Here is a 21941-nt window from a genome sequence, read left to right as displayed (position 1 = left end):
TAAAATAAGCACATAGGTACTTATCACATTTTTAACAGCCCATGTTCATACACCCAACATCCTAGTCCGTTTGCAGTCTATCTCCTGTGCTGCATGGGCTCAGTTTTGCTACCAAACGAGTGTTGGTTCGATTACTGGTTATGGCGCTGCTCTGTTAAACAATTTAGGGCTATTTAAGGTGCTAATTATGTCAATGTTTAGAATTGTTATTGTGCGCAAAGACGAAATACGCTACATTTGTAGGGCATGATAGGAACATCTGTTACTTGAGAAAAATAATCTCTCTTATGAATGTGAGATATATATGTGATCTTATATATATAACTGCAATCATGTTTTCGTGGAAAATAGTGATATCCGTAGTCAGGTTTATTCATTCTGGAACTGGGTATTAACATCAGCCTGGAGCTGTGAATAATTTCTTGTTATCCTTTTAATTTTTGCTCTGTTGGGATTGCTCGACTTGACTATAGGGTACCTGTTCCAAACTTCACGCATATATATAACACACACACATACACACTCAGTGAGACACACACACACTTACACACACACACACAGAGGCTTTGTTTAATAAAAGTGAGCAGCCGAACCAGCAGGTCGCTCGACGAGGCCGCAAATCACGGGCTGGACCGGAACACCATCTCCAGAACATCCGGCAGCTTCCTTCCTTTTATACACGACTCATTCCCTCTGAAATTTAACTCATGGGCCTGCCGACTGCCACCTGCCCCATACTATCAGATTTTATCTGTGTTTGCCCCGGGGGGGGGGGGGGGGGTTATGTTCATCCATAATTTACTGCATTTGGCGCCCTTGTCATCTCAGGTGTCAGACGGTTCGATTTTAATCTGAAGGTGTAGCTGTTTGCTGTATATCCCTTAGCTTCAGCTAGATTTTGAAACTAAAACTGACCTTCTTTTCTTTGCCTACCAGTTTTTTATCCTTGTCTGAAATTTTCACCTTTTTAAATCTCGCTGCTTTGCCTTCACATTTACATTTGACATAAGAAGTTTCACATAATATCCATTCATATCCTGACAGCTTTTCCTGAGCTGGGTGCCCGGGGCCCGGTACCTGGGCATTATAGGGCATAAGGCAGGGGGACACCCTGTGTGGGGCGGGGGGCCACTGCTCACAGGCACATAGATGCACACAACCATACAACCACGGGCAACTTAGAGATTAGCCCATCTGCACGTCTGCACTGTGGTAGACATCTCAAGTACCCAGAACAAACCTGAGCGATACAGGGAGAACATTCAAACTCCAAAATTTAATGTAACAGAAATAAAGCATAAAAGTGAATGGAATATAATGTCCATTTTATTAAACCCGATGATTTAAAGTTCATTCGGTATTTCAGCTGCTTTGTTTGCTCAGTCTTAATGGACAAAATGTAAAACAATGAACCTGCAGGTTATCTCGAATAAAGGGCTTAACTGAACTAGCTGAATTATTTTAAAATAGTAACTCAAAAGAAGGAATATCTTGCCTTTCCATTCCCCAGTACCTGAGACCTGTAGAAAATAACAATTGCTGGAAAATAAGATACATTATTGTGTATATTGTTATATTTAATGTTGTGTCCTTATGTTTGTTGACCTTTTGCTAATAAGTAGCTGTCCCCGCAACGACATTATTATTACAAACTACACCGATATTAAAAATGAAATAGCCTAATGCAGTGTATCTGAGAATGCTCTAAGGCACTGGGTTTTGAGTTCTTTCTCTTCACAACACAGCATACTACAATACTACATTTTCTGGGTTTTTTTTCCACATGAGCGGAATGAGCACAAGAAACAGATCTATCCTCAAAATGTCATTGTTTCACTCTATGATCTTTGTAACAAAATCAATCAGCCGCTGAAGCGGAGTGAAATTATGCATAGGTCAACAAACAAAAGGAGATGCATGAAACATTGCTGTCCGATCGGTGCGGCGCTAACCATTCTCTGGAATCTGATCCGTGACTTGTTATGCTTTTTGGTTCGAGTTTATGTATGTATGTATTTATTTATTTTTATCAGCCCCCACAAGCCCCCCTTGTTACCCACCCCCGACAAGCCCTGCGTCATCCCCATGTCCAGTCGTGGACTGTGAGAGGCTCGTATATATAAAAGCTTTGCTCCTTGGCACATGAGCTGAAGCGACCGTCCTTGGAGGATAAGGGCACCTCTTTGCTGGGCTCTCGCTGCATCACCTGCTCCAAGCCTGGTCTCTCACTCTGTATTCCTCTCTCTCTCTTTCTCTCTCTCTCCCTTTCTCTCTGTCTCTGAGCACACGAGCCATCCCTGCACATCTGCCTGTGTCACTCTTTCTCTCTCTGTCTCTCCACACTCTCCGGCTCTGTCCCCTGTCCCTCCGGTGTGTCAGCATGCAGCTTGCGGCCAGCTTCCTGTCCCTGGTGCTGCTTCTGTACACCGTCAAGGCGGCCGCTGTGCCTCCTGTGGAAGAGAGGAGCTTGGCACATGCAGACAGGGTGAGTGACCACTTGCCACTTTGCTTTGCGCTGATTTTCTGCGTTTCCTTCACTGCTTCTTTATAGCGCATTGTAATGTTATTTATATACAGATATACGACTTTCCTTCTTTATCGGGGAATTTTAACACGTCGCAGCAGGTACTAAATAAGCAACAGCTGTGAGACTCAGATATGCACAGTGACAGAATGTTTGACACATTAAGAAAATAATAATGTGTAGCTCTGTTTTACTTTGCAAAGTCTGAAATGGGGTCCATGCTAACCGAATAAGCGAACTTTCGGTGAGCTCTGCCAAAATATCAAGAGAACAAATCCACATGCAGTATGTCAGAGTTAAAAATCTGCAACAGTCCAATTAATACTGAAACTTTATATCACCATTAATATGATGATACAAAGTGTGTGTGTGTGTGTGTGTGTGTATATATATAAGAACATGTTAAGAGTGATTCTACAAATGAATAGCTGAAAGTGTGGGTTTAACTTGCACGTCTCTTCAGTAACGCTTGGGATTTTATTTGTCGTAACTCCATGGGAGTTTCCTGGGAGGATGTATTATATGCAGCAGTCGCATTTCGCACGTGAGACTCGCCGTCGCTGTTCGGCGAGGATCACGCCGGTAATCAGGACTCTCCTCAGTGTTTCCTCGCTCCCCGAGCAGGAACGCTCTGCCCTCTGCCTCCTGAAATCCCGGCTCACTGTGTCTCCACAGGAGCGGAACAAGGAGCGCATCCTCAGGGTGGTCTCCAGCCTTTTGGACGGGATGGACAGCAACATGCTGGGGGCGGATATGACCCCCGGGGGCATGGAAGAGCCTCAGGAGCCCCACCTGGAGGAAAGGGCCATCTACAACCGGCTATCCCAGCTGCCACAGCGAGACCGCAAGGCTCCTTGTAAGAACTTCTTCTGGAAAACCTTCACCTCCTGCTAACAGAGCCAACCCCTCTTAAATCTCGCCCCCTGCCACACCCCCCCACGGCTCGACATGAACTGTGGCAGACCTGTGCTGTACTCGCCATCATCTCCGCCCTGCACAGGCTCTCTATGGACTTTATTGGCGCTGTCTTGTTCGCTGTAAAGAATAACGATTATGAGATCTATTTATTTATGTATTTCTTTACTTATTTATTTGTTGATGGTTAAAACTGAAATTACAATAAAGCATGTTAAGGTACTTTTTTGTCCAGTGCAAGAATTCTTTTGGTTCCCTTTGATGAATGTCTCCTGTTGAATAAAGGGATTCCTCTGATGCGGTTTAACAATAAAATTGTTATTTCATTATTCCATTATGTGAAATGCTTTTCTTTTTTATGTTATTTTCATTTCAATCTTTTAATAGAACCTCAGTACATTTTTAAACTGCCTTTTTACTTACTATTTGATAAACATTGCTCTTTTTTTCTATGGATGACTTTTGAACAGCACCTTCAGTCTGACTGAGAAAACAAACATGTTCATAAACCATCAGCAAGATGGACGTAAGAGACGTAAACAGGCGTCACCAGCAAGAGGCCAAACAAACAGTCTACATTTGCTGCTTGGATGTTCGATAAATAATGCATCGATCAAATAAGTGCTGACTTCAATGAACATGAGGAATGTATAATATAACAATTTATATATTATAACAGTTAAAAGCTCATTTGAAATCCCTACCACACTTAATGCAAAAATACGGTTCTTTCTCACAAATCTGCTTTTCCACTGTCTCCTTCTGAAAATGTTAATTTAATTATTTGCATTGGCAGTACAGTCCTTAGGACACGAATGAGGATCAGGGCCTCCCTCATTCAGGACTGAATAGGTCTAATTCTGCTAAACTGTCACTGTATGGCAGCCCTTTTGAGGACAGGAATAATTTCTGGTGCTTTGTCCTTAATTTGCTTTAATGCATCAACACCGGTTTCCAGAGACCAAGCAGCTGAGGTCTTCTGAAGCCACCAGAAGTCACGCACCTTGCAGTGGGTGAGGCGGCACTGGTGCATCACAGCGGCACTGGTGCATCACAGAGGCACTGGTGCATCACAGCGGCACTGGTGCATCATAGCGGCACTGGTGCATCATAGCAGTCCCTTCCACTTTCAATGAATGTGCAGACGAATCTGCTTTATAACGTGATTTGATGAAGAGCAGGGGTGGCACGCTGGCTTGCAGCGTTAGATGTGTGACGTTCTACCTCTGTTTGCGAGGATTTTCTCCACATACTTTAGTTTCCTATAACATGATCAGAAACATGTGATGGTGTCTCTATCCTGTGTGTGACAATGTGTGTTACAATGTGTGTGAGATCGGATGGCACCCCTTCCATATAGAAGATGGATGAAATTAATGAGCATAAGAATGCTTCCTTCACAGCAAAGTTTGTTGTCTCTGCATTTTCCCTGTGATGCCTGTAACATTAGAGGTGACTGTTTTGCATTGAAAATGTTTTGCTTACATATTTGAAGTTTAAATTGAATGAAGATCAGTATTACAAGCACTAAGAACCACATTCAACTGCAGCGAGATATGCCGTTTTAACATACAGACATTATTCATTAGAATGCTATTGTTCAAGAAATGTTAGATTGAACTGAATTCTAGTCTGATAATATTCTATAATTCTCACAGTCAAGTCTATTTCCATTATTTTGCATTAACAAAAAAATTTAAAAATTCAATTAATCCAATATGCATTTTTTTCTTAAATGTTGTAAATTAATTAAATCGTATTTCCCGTTACTTAAACTGTTAACTAAACCTGCTACAGACTTAATAATTAATGCTAATGAGCAGTCTCAAATGATTGTGTGTCCTATTCAGTAAGCATAGATCCATTTTTATCAGATTGTATTTGTGTTTCTAGACTTCCATTTGTGCATAATTTCATCACATTGACACGGGGGAAAATAGATACTTTTAGCTGACCATTTGTTTGGAACAGGCTTTGAACACCATGCTAACGAAGAGTAAATGACCTGAAATTGTGTTCTCACCATAACAGGGAAACCTCAGGTTTTGATGTTCTCAGCGATAGTTTCTCAAGTAAGTTCCTGACTGAATTTAATACATTTCCACTGCATAAATATCGTCAGCATTCCAGCCACACCTCGTTAACAGTAAGACCATCTGGCGTCATTAGTTTCAGTGTTGAAGCGGTGAGTGAGTTTGATTTAGACCTGCAATTTGTCAGTTTTTTTTCCCTAATTTCAGCCCAAAAAATACCCGGCAAAATTCAGATCATATTCATTCCTGGTTGTGATTTCAGTCACATAATCAGTCAGTCAATCAATCAATCAAATTTCATTTTATATAGTATGAAAAATGAAAATTATTCCCTGACCATTTCAACCAAGACCATTGATAGATGGCTTTAGAAAGAAATGTCCAAAAGTACAAATTATGCTGATGAAACACGGTCAAACGAACTCCTAAGGGGTTAGCGGTCATTGTTGGGGGGGCAGGTACTGAGAGTGAGGGGCAGGTTTTATATTTTAGAAGAAAAATTGAATAGGACAGGAAAATATACAAAAATGTTACTTATTCCACTTTTCACACTGGTGCACATGAAGACATTTTTTTTCACATAACCAAGTTGAGCTGCTGTCACAGTTGTGTCAGGGACGAGGGTGCGGCCTCCCCAGTAGATAAAAAGCATTATTATGTGAATCCTGTCCTACGATATGTCCGCATCACCAACTCTGTTTGGTCCCTAGGGGGTTAAGACAGCCAGAGCAGGAACCCAAAGTGATGTCATTCTCTCAGTGCGATTGCAGAACAACTGTGGGTGAATAGAAGGCACCTTACAGTTAGGAAAGGCGCGAGATGACAGCAGGGCAGTGTGTTCACTGCCGCCATGCATTCCTCAATAGCAGTGATCAGCATCTGGCCAGGGTGCGAATACTAATCAGGACTGCAGTGACATCAGAGTGAAAGAAGACCGGCTATGCCTGACATCATCTGTTTATGAGCACTCAGAATAATTCTGTGAGAAAGACTTCTCCTATAACCGGTGTAATAAAATTCAACTGATCAGACATTTTTCAGGTAACTACAACAGAGGGTTTACCAGAGGTTTCCGGTACAGCAAGTCGCAAATGTATAAATGCTCAAGTTCAATCAGTTCTGGAATTAGTTAATCCACAGCAAATCTCTTGTATTGTAATTAATATATCCATCCAATCATCATCCAATGGTTTGACCTGGATAGGGGCATGGTGATGGACCAGCACATGTGACAGGGCGGAAGCACAGTGCATAAAAGGGCTTAATTGATTCATATTAATACCAAGTATACATTAGATCTTGGTAGAGTCGATCTGTTTTGTTTTATTGGAAAAACAAACAAAACAGTAGTATAGTAGATATGGCTGACATAGTGAGGACCCACAAACCAGCTGCTCCCGGCCAACAGCTGATGAGATGTTTGGATTGCAGTGAAGACTCCGGCTGCTTCTACCCAGAATAATAATAGTAGTGTAACACGGTAGCTGTGGTGCTGATTGCAGTGTAGAAACAACCTGGGAAAATGGCAGCTGCACACGGGGAGGATAATAAGCCCCTTTGACCCGGCGGTCGATTTGTGAGTTCGCAGATTCGAGGCGGTGACCCCGCAGCACCCCCTGTCTCTCCGTGACGCTAACACATCGTCGACAGCGTGAGAGCACGAGATCAATAGGGGTCCAGGCTCATCTACCCCCCAGCATGCACCAGCTGCCAGTGGCAATGCCAGGGAGGGGCCTGTGGAACCCCAGCCCCTCCCATAATGACCACTGCACATCCACTGCACATCCACTGCACATCCACTGCACACCCACAGCACTTGGATTTTTTTCCTTTTGAAATGTCTGCAAAATCTGTAAACTACCAAAGTGGAGAAAGATCATTTTTGATAATAGATATAATGTACTTGCCCCAACCATGAAATTTATTTTACTTCCCCGAATGGCCATGATGCTGGGGAGATGATGCTCATGTATTAAAGGGCCAGCTAGGGCTGGGCAATATGACCTCAAATCAACGTCACGATTAATTGAACATTTTACCTCAATTAAGATTAATGAACGATTATTCTGTTTTTTGTTTGTTTTTTTTGCCCTCATATTTCATTGACAAGGTCTGTACTGTAAATATGCTGTTAACTGTTAAAGCTGGGATGTTTTTTCTAATGAAAGTCTGTATATCTTTATAATTTTTAAATAATGTAAGGAAACACACAGGTGAACCATTTATGGTTATTTATTGAATATTTCAAATAACTGAAATCAAAGCACAAATCACTTGAAATGAAAAGGTTTTATGAAAAATTTTAAAGTAAAAAACAAGTTCCCTAAAAAGGTAGAAATTTAATAGTTTGTCTTTCTTGGAAACAAAATAAACCATTTATAGTGATCGCGTCTGTCTGGGTGAAATTGATCACTATAAGCTGATGATCATTATAACCGTTTTTTTTTTCATTTTATGTCTCAGGCCGATGACTTAAAATTGACAATTATATTTTTATTACAAGAATATAAGGTAAAACAGACAGTGTCGCTATTTAATGAATGTCATTGACTAAAAATACAGTACAGCTGTTCCAAACACTTTTCAAATTACAATAATGCACAAATTAAATTACTGAACTGTGTATAATTCAAATACACTATAATACAGTGCAGTACTGTACATGAAATATAGCTTATAATATTTTCGCTGCTGCATCTAGTTGGCTCGTTTTTGCCAGTTAAGTTTCATAAACCTTGATGAGTCTACATTCCTGATTGACAGACTATCTTTATCACCTCCGGGGACTTGGGTGTAGGCCTGGCCACCAGGCGCTCGCCATCGAGCCCCACCCTCAGGCCTGGCTCCAGGGGGGGGGGCCCGGTGCATCCGGGCAAGGGAAATCGTGGATCCATGTTATAACTCATCATAAGGGGTCTTGTGAGCCGCACCTTGTCTGGTTCCTCACCTAGGACCTGTTTGCCTTGGGTGACCCTACCAGGGGCTTAAAGCCCCGGGCAACTTAGCTCCTGGGATCATTGGAACACGCAAACCCCTCGTCCACGACAAGGTGTCAGCTCCAGGGGAGGACATAATTTAACAAAAAAACAAAAAAAAATAACAAAGTAACCGACATGGGCGAGATTATGTTTATTACAGTTTCTGAATATCGGTTTTGATTAATTTTCGATTAATTGCCCAGCCCTAGGGCCAGGTTGTTCTGCTGGGAGTTTCTTAGTTGATATCAGCCGTAGAAATGTCGGTCTTCTCTGGAATATAATGGGACTGAATGTCATTCTTTCTGTGGTGACAAAAGCACCAAAAACACATTAGTAAGTCTCTTATCAGAAAAAAATGACCCAGTTACTAAATATAATCCACAGACTTTGTAGTGAGCAGTTTAACGTAGGAACTATTTCCTTCCACCAACATCCACACACCAATCATATCACTGCGCAGACGACAAGAGCAGGACCCCCCCAGCGCTATCTTCTGCGGAGTGATACATTTAGTTTGTGGAGTTTGGTAGAAGAAAATAGTTCCTACATTAAACTGCTCATTACAAATTCTGTGGATTATCTTTAGTAACCAGGTCGTAATTTCTGGTAACAGACATTGCTGTTGGATTTTTCAAATGTATTTTTCTGGTGCTTTGATCACCACAGAAAGAATGCCATTCATTCCCATTGAAGACTGGTCACGATATATACAAAACTAGGCAACTCCCAGCAGAACAACCTATATGTATATATAGAATTAAAGTCCTCTAAATCTTTCTGTTCAGTTTTGAGGGGAACTGCCCCTTTAAAGTTCCCATGGTTGTCCTGTTTAAGCAGACCATGAACGGACGTAAGCTGTGTGACGCACTGGGGTGAGACGGCCCTTCTGTTCCCATCGTCCTGGCCTTGGGGTTGGGGGTACTGACTCATATTTCTGCATGGAGTTATTTATCCCTTTTGGAGAATAAGATCAGCAGGGTGGTAATCAAAGGTATACATAATAAAAGAGAAAAAAACTAATGAAAAAAATAATGAGTGAATTCAAATGGACTGCTTGAGTATAAAATAACTGTTCGTACACTGTATCATCATAAATAATTTTGGATAAAACTCACAGGAGTCTTTGACAATTAATCTCTGAAGATGTGATTTGCCTAGCTGTGAAAAGTGGTCATTATACTGTTGGTGGCATGAACCTGTCTCTGTGTTTCTAGAATGTTCTGTAATGTACTATTTTCCACTAGTGGACTGATGATGTAAAATTGCGTCTAAAGTTTACCTTTCAGATCTGTTTATTTCGCTTTGTATTTATAATCTCTGTCTTCAGCCTCCACACTGCAAAGGAGAAACTTCTACTGTGAAATGAGCACAAGAATTAATAATTAAAAACAACAATATTATAAAATGACAAGGTGTGCTAGCTGGAAAGTGCATATCTTATAAAAGCAAGTTAAAAGAACCATATATATTTGCTAATGTGCTCATTTTGGACTGATATTTTAGTGGTACCAGGACTAGATAATAGGAATTAAAAATGTATGGATTGATGTATTCAGTCTTCAAAAGGAATATTCAAGTAATCTTCATAGTAAACTGCTTATTTTGATAAATCATTTTTATTAGTGTAGAATTTTTTTTTTAATATCAAAAGAAGAGGCCCAGGAATGTTGCAGAATCAGACTCTGGTTGGAGCTTGTCCCTGTCTCAGATTGACATGGTTTTCTAGTTGATCTGCACCTAATTGATGTTTCATGTTTCTGCAACTTATTTTGGAACACAAAGGGAGACGGTGCTGGGGGGCAGGCAGTCGGTGGAGGCCTGGGCCTCGAGCTCTGAGTGGAGGGAGCGAGCGAACATCAAAGCCAGGGCCTGTGACCAGGCAGTGATGAGCTTTCCTTTTGATCTGTGTAGAGAAGCAGGAGAAGAATGTCCCCCAACTAACAATGCAAATCAAATATATATTTATTCCTCTGTGTGTCATCATTTTTGAGCTCAATTTAGTTTTTTTTTTTTGTTGTTGATTTTTTAACCTCAGTCTTACACTTCAAAGGAGACCCTTGAGAGACGGAACATCATACAAGAGGAGACCGAGTTAAAGTGCTTGTCTATGTTCTTAATGTCTCTGTGTTTTGTAGAAGGGCAGGTCTTAGAATGTAGCCTCTTTTCATTACACAAGTGCATGATTATCTCAGCACTGCTGATCGTTTGTGTAGCTCTGTCAGTCTTAGTCACACCTGTGTGTGTTTCTGCAGGTTTAGGACACAGGACTGGAAGGTCAGTGGTTCAAATGCTGTGGTCGGCAGAGTGATGTCACCACTGGTCCCTCGAGCAAGAGCCTTAATCCCAGTCGCTCCAGGCACTGGCTACTCCTGCTTCCTCTGTTGTATGTCGCTTTGGATAAAGCATCTGGTAAGTAAAAAGGACCTTTTTCCTAATGAGCCTGTACTCAATAGATCAGGTGTCAGTGTCATTTTTGCATGATTTTTTTGTCTCTGTGACTGGAAAAGCGCGTGACCAGGGATGGGTGGGTCTGTGTAAGCAGGAAAACTTCCCAGAGAAATGCCAGATTACCAGACTGCTAAATTTACATTTCATGTCTCTCCCGTTATGGGCAGTTTCAGGATGTGTCAGTGGAATTTTGCTTAAAGTAAACCACGTATTCATCCATCTATTTTCAGCACCCTTTTATCGTGGGTTACCCTGAAGGTCAGGGTGCTAAGGAACGAAACGCTATTTAGATGAAAATGAAGGGAGGGAAATGGAACACTGGCGAGTGGCCACTGGATAAGCACAATTTACATTTTACATTTCACCCCCCCCCCCGCCCCCAGAGTGGCAATGTTAAAAAAAGTCCATGTGGTGCCCTAGCCCAGCTTCAATTCCGCCTCCCCCCCACCCCCGACTATTGCAGATGGCAAAATAAATGTGCAAACTGCAGCAGTAAAGGAATAAGAATGTTTTCTGTCTAATATAAGAAACATTAAATGAAACAAATATAATCTCACAAGTACAATCTTCATTTACAGGTGCAGATTATTGTTTCTTTGGTCACTTTAACTTTAATTGTGTTTGTTTTGATTCTGATACCCAATAGGACAATAATATGGACAAAAAAAATTATAGAATTTAATTCCTATAATGATTATATAGATTAGGCTATAACATGATTGTATATGAGATTGATCATCGTTAAAAATATCAATTGTTTGACATCTCTACTGACATTTTTGGTCAGACCATGCTAACCTAACAGCACCCTTGACACTGGGGGAGGGGGGGACTTAACCAGCCGACTTCATTTTGTCTCTCAGTTTTTCCCCCTCAAAAGCTGTAACATTTGATATTCACAAAAAAATAGTGCCTGTGTTTGCCTATACAATTACTGGCGCTGATCTGACAAATTCAGCTAATCTGAACGGAACAGGGGAATAAGGTAGGCCTGCCGCCCTAAACAAAACTCACAAATTGAATTAAATTCTATTTCAATATCAAACAATATCATTTTTGAAGCAATCTCTTACATTGGGACCCTCAGAAATGCAATAGATAGAACAAATGAATTTGAGAATGAGCAAAATACTTTTCTTTTGATTAAAGTAAAACGTTCACCTTTTAAAATTCAGGTCTGTTTGACAGTTTTCCATTTCTGATCACAATCCTCTTTATAAAACCCCTGGAGTAATTGAACTAGGCCTATATTTGTGCAGGACTTTCATAATGGAGAGGGCACTATATACACTGGTAAATGCTCTATAATACTGTTCAAAAAACTGTTTTTCCTGCCAGGGCCGGTCAATGTTTCACTTTTCCTCGGACGGGGGCGACGATGGTGATGCTCGGGGCACCCGGGGCGCCACATCGGCTAGGACCGGTACTGTTTCCGGAAAATTGAGCTGAAATAATGGTGAAGTGTTAGGTCGCTTACACTTTCTGTCACACATATATAAATGTAAGTAAGTTCGGTGTTGTTCAGAGGACAAATGGAAACTAAAATAGAGAATGCATTTCATTACATTTTGAGCAGATTTCTAATATTTGAATATTATAGTAGCTGTCACAGCAAACGCGATAGTTACAAATAATAGGTTGTAGGTTTTTTTTTATGGAAAATGAACAGTGAACAGGTAAATATTTCACTAGTTTGCGTTTGATTCGTTTTGTTCATCACGCAAGCCCACCCAGACAGTTCCTTTTAAAGTTGAGTTAAACTCCGGGCTTTTCCCAAACGGCCGACCCAAACTGACAGAAATAAGTTCCCCTTTCTGTTACTCCTCCAGTGCATCTGAGTGCGCTTTCGGTTCATTAGTTGTGAGCAGCCAGTGAGCGGCCAGTGGAACATCGCTCAGAGCAAGCTTATTTATTACAGTCAGTCCTGCTCAATTTGTTTACCTGTGACATTTAAGATCCATTGTCTGAGTAGTGCAGCACAAACACGCCATGGGTGAGCAGTTAAGACATTTACAAATCAAAAATGAAATGCCATCAAAAAGAAAAGGAGAAAAATTGAATGCTACTCACTAATAGAAGTTTCTGTCTTTGTACGTTAGATTGATTTGATTTATCTTTACGCAGTTCATTACCCTTTGGCGTTCGCAGGCGTCAAGTGCTCGTATGCATGGCTCGCAGTGAAATGTATATGAACAGATATTGCTTGATTCTTGACGGGAAAAATGGCTCAGGAAAACAGGGGCAATCTGGCGTGGCTCAGGGTAACGAGGTTTCGCAGCACTTGGCATGAATGTTCTTAGGGGTACAGCAACTTTTAAGAAATTCCGCTCAAACATGACGTTAATAGATACTTAACGTTAATGGAGGCTGCTGTTTTGTCCACAGTCTGCAGGCTTTTATCTGAATTCATCAAACAACTACCAATTTTGCATGTAGAAATTGACTTTACAATGCCTCTTATATAGTCCACTTTAACCTGCCCTGTGTAAGGTTTTAATTTTTTTTTGTATGAAAAGAGAGCAGAATTAGGGACCCCTGCCACTGATGTGGGCTTCCTGTGACAATCTTCCGTTCAGAGCGAAACATTTAGCGGAACATGCTGCCGATGTCTGCAGTTTAAATCTCTCCTCCCATGTGTGTGGAGTTTTGCATGTTTTTCTCAGTGTCATGCGGTTTCTTCCAAGTACTTCGGATTGCTCCCACAGTCTAAGGCTGTGCCTGAATTTAAGGGCTGCATGCTTTTAAGGCTGCATTCGGAGACCGACTATGTCACAGCCAAGTGACAAGGCTGTCCCATTTTAAATGCGGTCTAGAAATGGGTCCACCACTTGGATCCTTTACAGCCCAACATATCCGAAGATACGTGGACCTGGGAAGGATGCAGCCCTTGAATTGAGATACAGCCTTGGGATATGCTGGCCTGCCAATGACCCCATTGGGTGCATCCTTTGACCACGTTTGAAAGAGCCTTCAAGACGACACAGGCTTGTCGTGTCGCTGTGACGCATTCGGGCTTCGATCACAGCCTAAGAAAGTGGCAGACCCTGAATTCGGACACAGCCTGAAGTCATGCTTTGTAATGGACTGAGCAGGATAAGTGGTTGGAAGATTAAAAACTGATTAAATGTTTGTTTACAACTGGTAAATCAGTACATTTTAAAAGCAATTTGAACAGCAATACTGTCATTGTATGAGATGCACTTTGTCTTGATTCAATTAATCTCTCTTTGTTGGCAGCAAATGTTCAAAACCATTAGCAGCTTTTAATTTCATCCCTCTACTTCCTATACTTGCTTTCCTCCAAGGTCCCATTTTTGACTTGTTTTGATTCTCCTGTGCTCAGTATTTGTAACAAAGGCAGCACATTGGCCTGCACAGCTCAAAGATGCCCCGAGTTGTTATACATGAGTGCCTGACCATAACATATCCGAGTGTAACAGGAGACAGGTGTCGTCAGTGGCGATCCCAAATGATCAATCGTCTGAGCCATTGAGAAACTCATGATTTGAAAGAGAAGCTCGATTGACGTTGGTCTGGTGTGAATTTAAGTGACTAGGGCAACAAACAACAAATCTCTTTAATAAGGGTTATGATCCCTGATGGCAGCTATGAATCTAAACATTTATTTATTATTAGGGCTTCCTCTGCTGCCCCCTGGAGGACGGGCTCCCCCTTTGGGTCTGGTTAGGGTCAGGGCTTCCTCTGCTGCCCCCTGGAGGACGGGCTCCCCCTTTGGGTCTGGTTAGGGTCAGGGCTTCCTCTGCTGCCCCTTGGAGGACGGGCTCCCCCTTTGGGTCTGGTTAGGGTCAGGGCTTCCTCTGCTGCCCCCTGGAGGACGGGCTCCCCCTTCCGGTCTGGTTAGGGTCAGGGCTTCCTCTGCTGCCCCCTGGTGGACGGGCTCCCCCTTTGGGTCTGGTTAGGGTCAGGGCTTCCTCTGCTGCCCCCTGGAGGACGGGCTCCCCCTTTGGGTCTGGTTAGGGTTAGGGCTTCCTCTGCTGCCCCCTGGAGGACGGGCTCCCCTTTGGGTCTGGTTAGGGTTAGGGCTTCCTCTGCTGCCCCCTAGAGGACGGGCTCCCCTTTGGGTCTGGTTAGGGTTAGGGCTTCCTCTGCCGCCCAGATTCTCCACGGGGAACAGAAACTCCCACTTTTATTGGCAGTGAATTGAAAATTGTCCCTCCTGATCTTCACCTAGCTAGCTGACTGGTACATTCATGAGAGAGTAACTTCAAGTGAAACTGCATCAAAGAAAATTAGTTTTTTCCCTACATAAACTCCCTTTTCACTGGGAGAATAAAAAGAGGACATTTAGACCAGACTGACCCGATTTGCAGATTGGCAGCTGATTAAGGATGAGCTTATACCAGGTATTTGTTTTTAAGTAGAGGAACTGGCTAGTGTTTAGGTGACATTACAGTGTGTTGTGTTGTTTTTCATTTTTTAATTTTGAAGTGCTGCTTCAGTTTGTTTGTTTCCCAGTAAACTGCACCCTTCCAAAAAATAAAATAAAACATTTACCACCAGCCTCCATTGCTTGCTAACCCAAAACTCCTGCTTTGTGATACAGGTCAGGGGTCTCCCTGTAACCCTGACCAGGGTAAGTGGATCTAAGATGAATGGATGGAGTATGTTGATGACGTTACCTAAACGGTCTCCCGCTGAGACCCGCTGTGAATGATCCGCAGGGTCACCGTGGCAGGCATTAGTGTAGCCCGATAGACCTGGGTGTGATTGTGTGGCCCTGGAATGGCCTCAAAGCATATAATTACCTAGCCTCACTTTTCCTGCCAAAAGCGCCCGGCTGAGAAAATTATATGTCACGGCTATGCGGAAGAGCTTCCGGGATGCCAGTCACCATGGAGACTCTGAGCCATCATGAATGGTGATGGGGGAGTGGCGAGCCCCTTGTGATTTTAGGATTTAGCATTGATGTATGTCAGTCAGTCGATAAATCAAATGACTATACTGCACAGCACTTTTTCAGGTTGCTATGAATTACAGTACTGTTGATCTTCCATAGTGAATCAGAAAATGAAAATAAAACAATAGATTGGAAGAGTGACATGGAAGAGGGGCCTTATCCATGTGCACCTTGCACATCTCACAAAGGGTGTGCACATCTCACAAAGAGCGTGCACATCTCACACAGTGCGTGTACATCTTACAAAGGGCGTGCACATCTCACAAAGGGCGTGCACATCTCACAAAGGGCGTGCACATCTCACAAAGGGCGTGCACATCTCACACAGAGCGCGCGAGGCTTTCTCTGTCACGCTTGACCTCAGGCGCGGAGGCAGGCCCCAGGAGAGGCAGGCCCCAGGAGAGGGAGGTGCAGCCGGTTCACCGCTCCGGGGCCCATGAAGCCCGAGGGGGCCCATGAAGCCCAAGGGGGCCCATAATTTTTATTATATAGTGATCCCCAGCTATACTGCGGTTCAGCTATTGCACTCCCTCTGTATCGCAATTTTTTCTGTGGAATATATGTAATTTTCTATCGCAGAAATCTGCGGTTTTATAATGATCGTTTTTTATTAATAGTTTAGCATTTTTCTATGCTAAACTATTAATAACAATAATGTATTACTGTAATTATAACATTGAGTAAAAATTCAATAAGTACATCCTACCTGTAGTTTACTTTGCAGCCTATTCATGACAAAGCATACGGTTTTCAGCTAGACAAAAACTCGTTAGACAGACAGTATAGCTGTCGGTGGCCTTAAGTTCATGATGACAGGCTACACTTTGAGTACAGATTGAGTGTTTCAACTGAAATCCACTGTGATGGTGTACAAAGCCAGAATGATATTTTAAAAGTGTTACTGTCCAAATACCTACAGTATGGAACACACTGTAGGCTTTAACCCGAAGACAATTTAGCAGCAGTAACTGAAGATCCCATGCTTTGTGTTTGTACGGTTTTCAATAAATTGCTTTGTTTCCACCCGAAATCACTATATGACCACATTACCACTGAAAATGTGAACTTAACAACACATTGGTGCTCATGCTTTTATGTATATGGTTTTTTAAATACAGTATAATTATATTTTGATGTTGTATAAGTGATTTTTGTAAGCATTATTTGCTTCTCTCCCTGGTGATATTTTGAAATCATTGTGAAGCCATTAAAATTCCATTTTTGGCAATTCATTGGTAGTTTTCATGAAATTAGTCACAGATCATTTGTACTTTTATTCTCCAGCCCAAGCCAGAACCACAAAGTGCACTTCATTGTTTTGTTCTGGGTTTACAATGGAAGAGTTCCTCACTGGGGTGAAATACCCAGTATGACCCCCTGCATGTGATCTCATCACATTAAAACTTAGTAAGACATCATTCCATAAGTGGTTCTGTTACCTCATCCCTGTCCATCAGTGGCATAATTACAGCAAATGACTCCACAAGGCACTTTCCAGGTGGCACCGATCGTGTCATTTGAATGTCGGAAGGGTGACCAGAATTATGCAGCTTCATGACAGCATGCAGCCCCACCTCGTGTTCTTCTTATGCTGCATAGGCTTCGTCCGTGTACTCTGGTTACCATCCACAGGCCAAGGACATGCAGTTAGGCTAACTGGTGTCTCTAAAGTGCCTGTTGGCGAATTTACACATATCACTCAGTGTGTGTCTGTGTGTGTGTGTCTGTTTCTGCATATATGTGCCCAGTGATGGACTGGCATCCCAGTCAGACTGTATGCCAGCCCTGTGCCCTATTCTGCCTGGGAGACTCTGCAGGGATCCACCATCCCCACCAACAGCTAAAAGATAGATGAAAGTCTGCAAAGTATGGAATCTGTTGAATGTCTGACATTCCTTTGGAACTGAGGCATTTATGCGTAAAGTAATTACATTGTGGCATGATCATGGAATGTTGGAGATGGATCTCAGGGGGTCTGGAACGTAGCTGCTGTGCCCACAGTGAACTGCCATTTACTGCTGGGCTACAAGGATCTAGAAGGATCATTCTGAGCCCCCAGCATCGTTCCCACCCCTGTCGCTGACATTCTTCAGCTTGAGAAATACCTGGACCATGTCACACACTCGACCCGACACTCTCAAGCCTGAGCCCTAATGTCAGGAAGCTCCCGCTTTTCACATAGTGAAAGATCCGGTGATATCCATTTTTTTCATGCACATATACCATCCACAGATTTTATTTCAATTTATATTTAATTTCTTAATATTGTGTTGTTTTTTTTTTGCATATTCTTATTCATGTGCTTTTTAATTTGTTCGTACTATGTTGAATTGTTTGCACTGTGTGCGCTGTATTTACATGTTGTTCACCATTATATGTATGCTTGCTGTTACATGCACAGGAATTCCATCCTATGACCAGGAAAGTTCAATCTTACTTTATCTCATACTTCTGACCGAAATAATAAACCTGAAGGCCTTAAGTATTGTCCAGATGTGATGCACAACTGTGGGATTTTAAAACATAGGTTACTCAGGACAAAGGCAGCTTCTAAACCAGTGTCATTACTGGTATTACATGGGAGCTTGAAGGAGTTCCTCTGCAGCATCTGCTGTTTGGCTTGCATCCCCATATAGGACAGATGCCCCCCTTCAGTCACACACACTCATTTGGGTGAGCAGGATTTTCACGCTGTCATTATTTAATAATCTCTGTTTCAGCACCAGATTGCCTGCATGGCGGATGAGTCACAGGTGGGGGGTGAGGCTGGTCCCCGTGTGCCACCTCTCATCACCGCGCCGGAGGAATGACTTGGACCGCAGCAGGAGACCGGCCACGAAGAGCCCCATAAACAGGCATCCGGGACCTACTTAATCACTAAATTGAAAGAGAACAGTCTGCTGACGTCAAGCACCATCCTGAACGCAAAGTGCTCACTATCAATTTATCAGGAGCAATTCTTCACTGTTAGCCACAGACTTAAATAAAAAAGGAGTGGCTGCATGAAGGGAGTGGATTCCATGCTGATCTGCTGCAGTGTAATCAGCTTTTCTGGGCTGCACATCCCCAGCGGCTGCCTTGCCAAACCCCTGTTTGGCGTGGTTTCTGGAGTCAGCGCTCATGTTCCGGACTAACAGGCTGAGACGTGAGGTGCCAACAGGGCACCTGTAATCATTACCAGCCTGTTTGTTGGCTGATTGTCTCAGCAGATGTGACTGCTAATGCGACTTGTGGTTTACTGTAATTTTTCATGAGAACCCGGGTGCCTGTGGTCAGCCTTCGTCATGGAGTTAAATCTCTTGGTGAAAAATTCACCTTCCATATGACTAAAACATTTCTTAACAAAATTGTTGATCACTATTAATAACCTGATTGATCACACAGGGCCATTCGGGCTGCTTGACTGCCGTTCCAAATAACAGAAACGGCTCCATGTGAAGATAGGTGGAGATAATGATTGAGGTATAAAGGTGTTGTGTTTTATGCGATGGCACCTTTTGTCCTGTCCAGTGTATTTTGCAGACACTAGTATTTCACAGTGGGGTGAAGTAGTGGATGAGCCCAGATCAGTCAATTGCTCGTGTTTTGTGCGATTATTGTAAGCATGGCTAACACCAGCTACTGCATCACTGTTACTAGGTTTTACTGGGTGTGACTGAGCTGCATGTAGAAGAACGGCCTATTGCTCCAGCTGTTCGCTAATAGGTATAAATCAACTAACTACTCGTTAGGAAGCCATCAACACTTTTACACTCATAAAGAATCATTATAAAATTAAAGTTTCAGTGAAGGAAACTATTCAAATAAGATGTTTCCCAGGCAACATGGAGGACAGCAAGCCAGCCCAGATGAAGCTCTTAACGAGGTGAAGCCCACAAGTCTGTCAGGAGGTGATGCCGTTTGAGCCAAATTGAAAAGACCTTTTCTCATCCACGTTACGTAGAACAACCATATTTTGCTTTGCAAACAGGGGCAGGATGCAAAGACAGGCATCAAAGCATTGCAAATATGCACAAAGAAAGCATTCTGACTGTAGAAAGCAAATTTCCGCATGAAATCCTTGACATTTCAGGCATTTTTAAGTCCCAAAAAAGAGGGGAAGTCCAGGATAGACCGTGGTCACCCTAATGTTAAAAAAATCAATTATGCATTCCCCCAACTTAAATCTTAACAAAGTAATGAAAAAGCACCATTGCTGTAACACAACGGTACATTTAAAATGACATTTTCACATTATGAGCTATATTTATATCTAACATGATTGCATGGACTAATGTAGTCGTAGTAAAGAGCATGTCTGGTGGCATTTTAAGCTGATCAGCTGACAAATAGGACATGATTCATGCAGAATGCAGGTGTCAGGAAAACTGATGAAGCTGCTTGCAGATGTAACAGGTTTTTTCCCAGGTTATGTGGTATTTCACTTTAAATGACGCAGCTTTTGGAAGAACAGCTGCTGATCAGGTGAGAACACTTAACAGCTTCCTGGCGAGACCCTGTGCCAGTTAGCATACCTGCCCTGCAAAGCAGTCACTGTGTTTCACTGTTGTTTGTCCATTACCAAGCAGTAGCGATGGACAAAATAATGCCTCATGAACCATTTGCTGTATTTTCTAACCCCACTAGATGGTGCTCTTGGTTTGGTTTGGGACATGGTTTGTGCTCTTTCTTGAACAGAGGGCACCATCTAGTTGAGTTAAAAAATACAGCAAATGGTTCATGAAGTGTCGTTTTGCCCATCACTATCTTTCTCCACCTCCCAGGGGCCTCGATACCCCCTTAGTATTCCCACAACTTCCTCTGCCTAAAGATAACTCCGTGTTTATAAATCTGATTGGTAACTGATTAGGGGAGGGGCTTGTCCCCTGATTTTGCCCCTCCTCCTGTGTCAGCATCAATGTTCTCACAGATACACTTTCAAAGCCCTGAGGCCTCATACTCAGATCCAGCAAAAGTCTCTAAATATTGCTTGGGGTAACAGAGAGTACAGTGTTATCAGGATGACTGGGTTGCCCTGCCTGTCATTTTGACTGTAACAGATGTATAAACAACTCAATAAGTCCCTCCAGCTCCTGTCAACGCTGAGGTATAACACGGCCCCATTTATTTGCTTAGATATCACCTACTTCAAAGCAATTTTCACAGCATTAGAACCAACAATTTCACATTGTATGATTTGACACTGCTACATTTATGCAGCATTAGTGATTAGATGTGTTTCTGAGGTTTGAACCTGCCTCTTGGTAAATTTTCACATCACCTGGACTGTCTCCCATATGAGGAGCAGACTGGTTTGAAGGGGCCAGTAAGGTTTTTTTTTTTGCTGCTCAGAAATTATTTATGAGATGAATTGTCAGGTAATCAGCTGATCTGTATTTTTGTATCTTACTTTCGGCTGTCTGATTTTTTTTGCCAGGGGTGCGATAGCACAGCTTACTTTCAAAGTTACTCGTCACGTACACAATCATACACTAAAACGAAGCAGGCGCTATGAGTAGCCAGTGTCTTATAACGCTGACGAGCTCCATAAATTCGACTTGAAGTCAGGCCAACTTCACAGTCAAGGAGAAAGTGGAAGGCCTGTCTGACTAATTATGCAGGTCCATGCAGGCTGTTTGACTGCCTTTCCAAAAAACAAAAACGCCATACGTCTCCATGTACAAATAAACAGAGGAAATGGTTGTGGTATAAACAGGTGCTGTGTCTTGTGCGACGGCACACATCTGTCCTGCGGCTTCTCCCTCCGCTTCCATCGTGCGGCCGAAAGCAGCTTGCATTCTAGATGGACTCGTTAGCTTCATTAAGGGGAACGTGATTGGTCTGTGCCCAACACCCATCTACCAAGCTTATGTGAGACGCCGACTCCATGAATCCGTCACCCCACCCCCCCCCCCCCCATTTCATGACCTCTAGCCCCGAGGCGGGGACAGTGGGAGTGCTTCAGATGAGGAAACGGGCAGAATAGCTCATTACTTGTGAGGAGAGGTCGATGGGGCGGGGGGGGGGTGGTGTTTTTCTTACCTCAGCGTGACAAGGATGCGATGTCTGTAATATGAGCAACACGGCCGCTTCTATGGCAACCGGAGGAACTTTTGTAGTTACCCAAAGGGGCAAAAGAAGAATGT

The 21941-nt window shown here is 42.7% G+C and overlaps 1 protein-coding gene across 1 annotated transcript; it reads left to right on the top strand.

The window, feature by feature from the left end:
* Nucleotides 1–2014: 2014 nt before the first annotated feature.
* Nucleotides 2015–3661, top strand: sst6.1 (somatostatin family member 6.1). Its single transcript, XM_023793647.2, has 2 exons — nt 2015–2485; nt 3200–3661. The coding sequence occupies exons 1-2, from the start codon at nt 2381–2383 to the stop codon at nt 3416–3418; spliced, it is 324 nt and encodes a 107-aa protein (XP_023649415.1). The 5' UTR covers nt 2015–2380; the 3' UTR covers nt 3419–3661.
* Nucleotides 3662–21941: the final 18280 nt, after the last annotated feature.

The sequence above is a fragment of the Paramormyrops kingsleyae genome, chromosome 6, assembly GCF_048594095.1.
Source record: "Paramormyrops kingsleyae isolate MSU_618 chromosome 6, PKINGS_0.4, whole genome shotgun sequence".
NCBI lineage: Eukaryota > Metazoa > Chordata > Actinopteri > Osteoglossiformes > Mormyridae > Paramormyrops > Paramormyrops kingsleyae.
The sequence above is the reverse complement of the archived record's forward strand: the minus strand, read 5'-3'. Positions and strand labels throughout refer to the sequence as shown.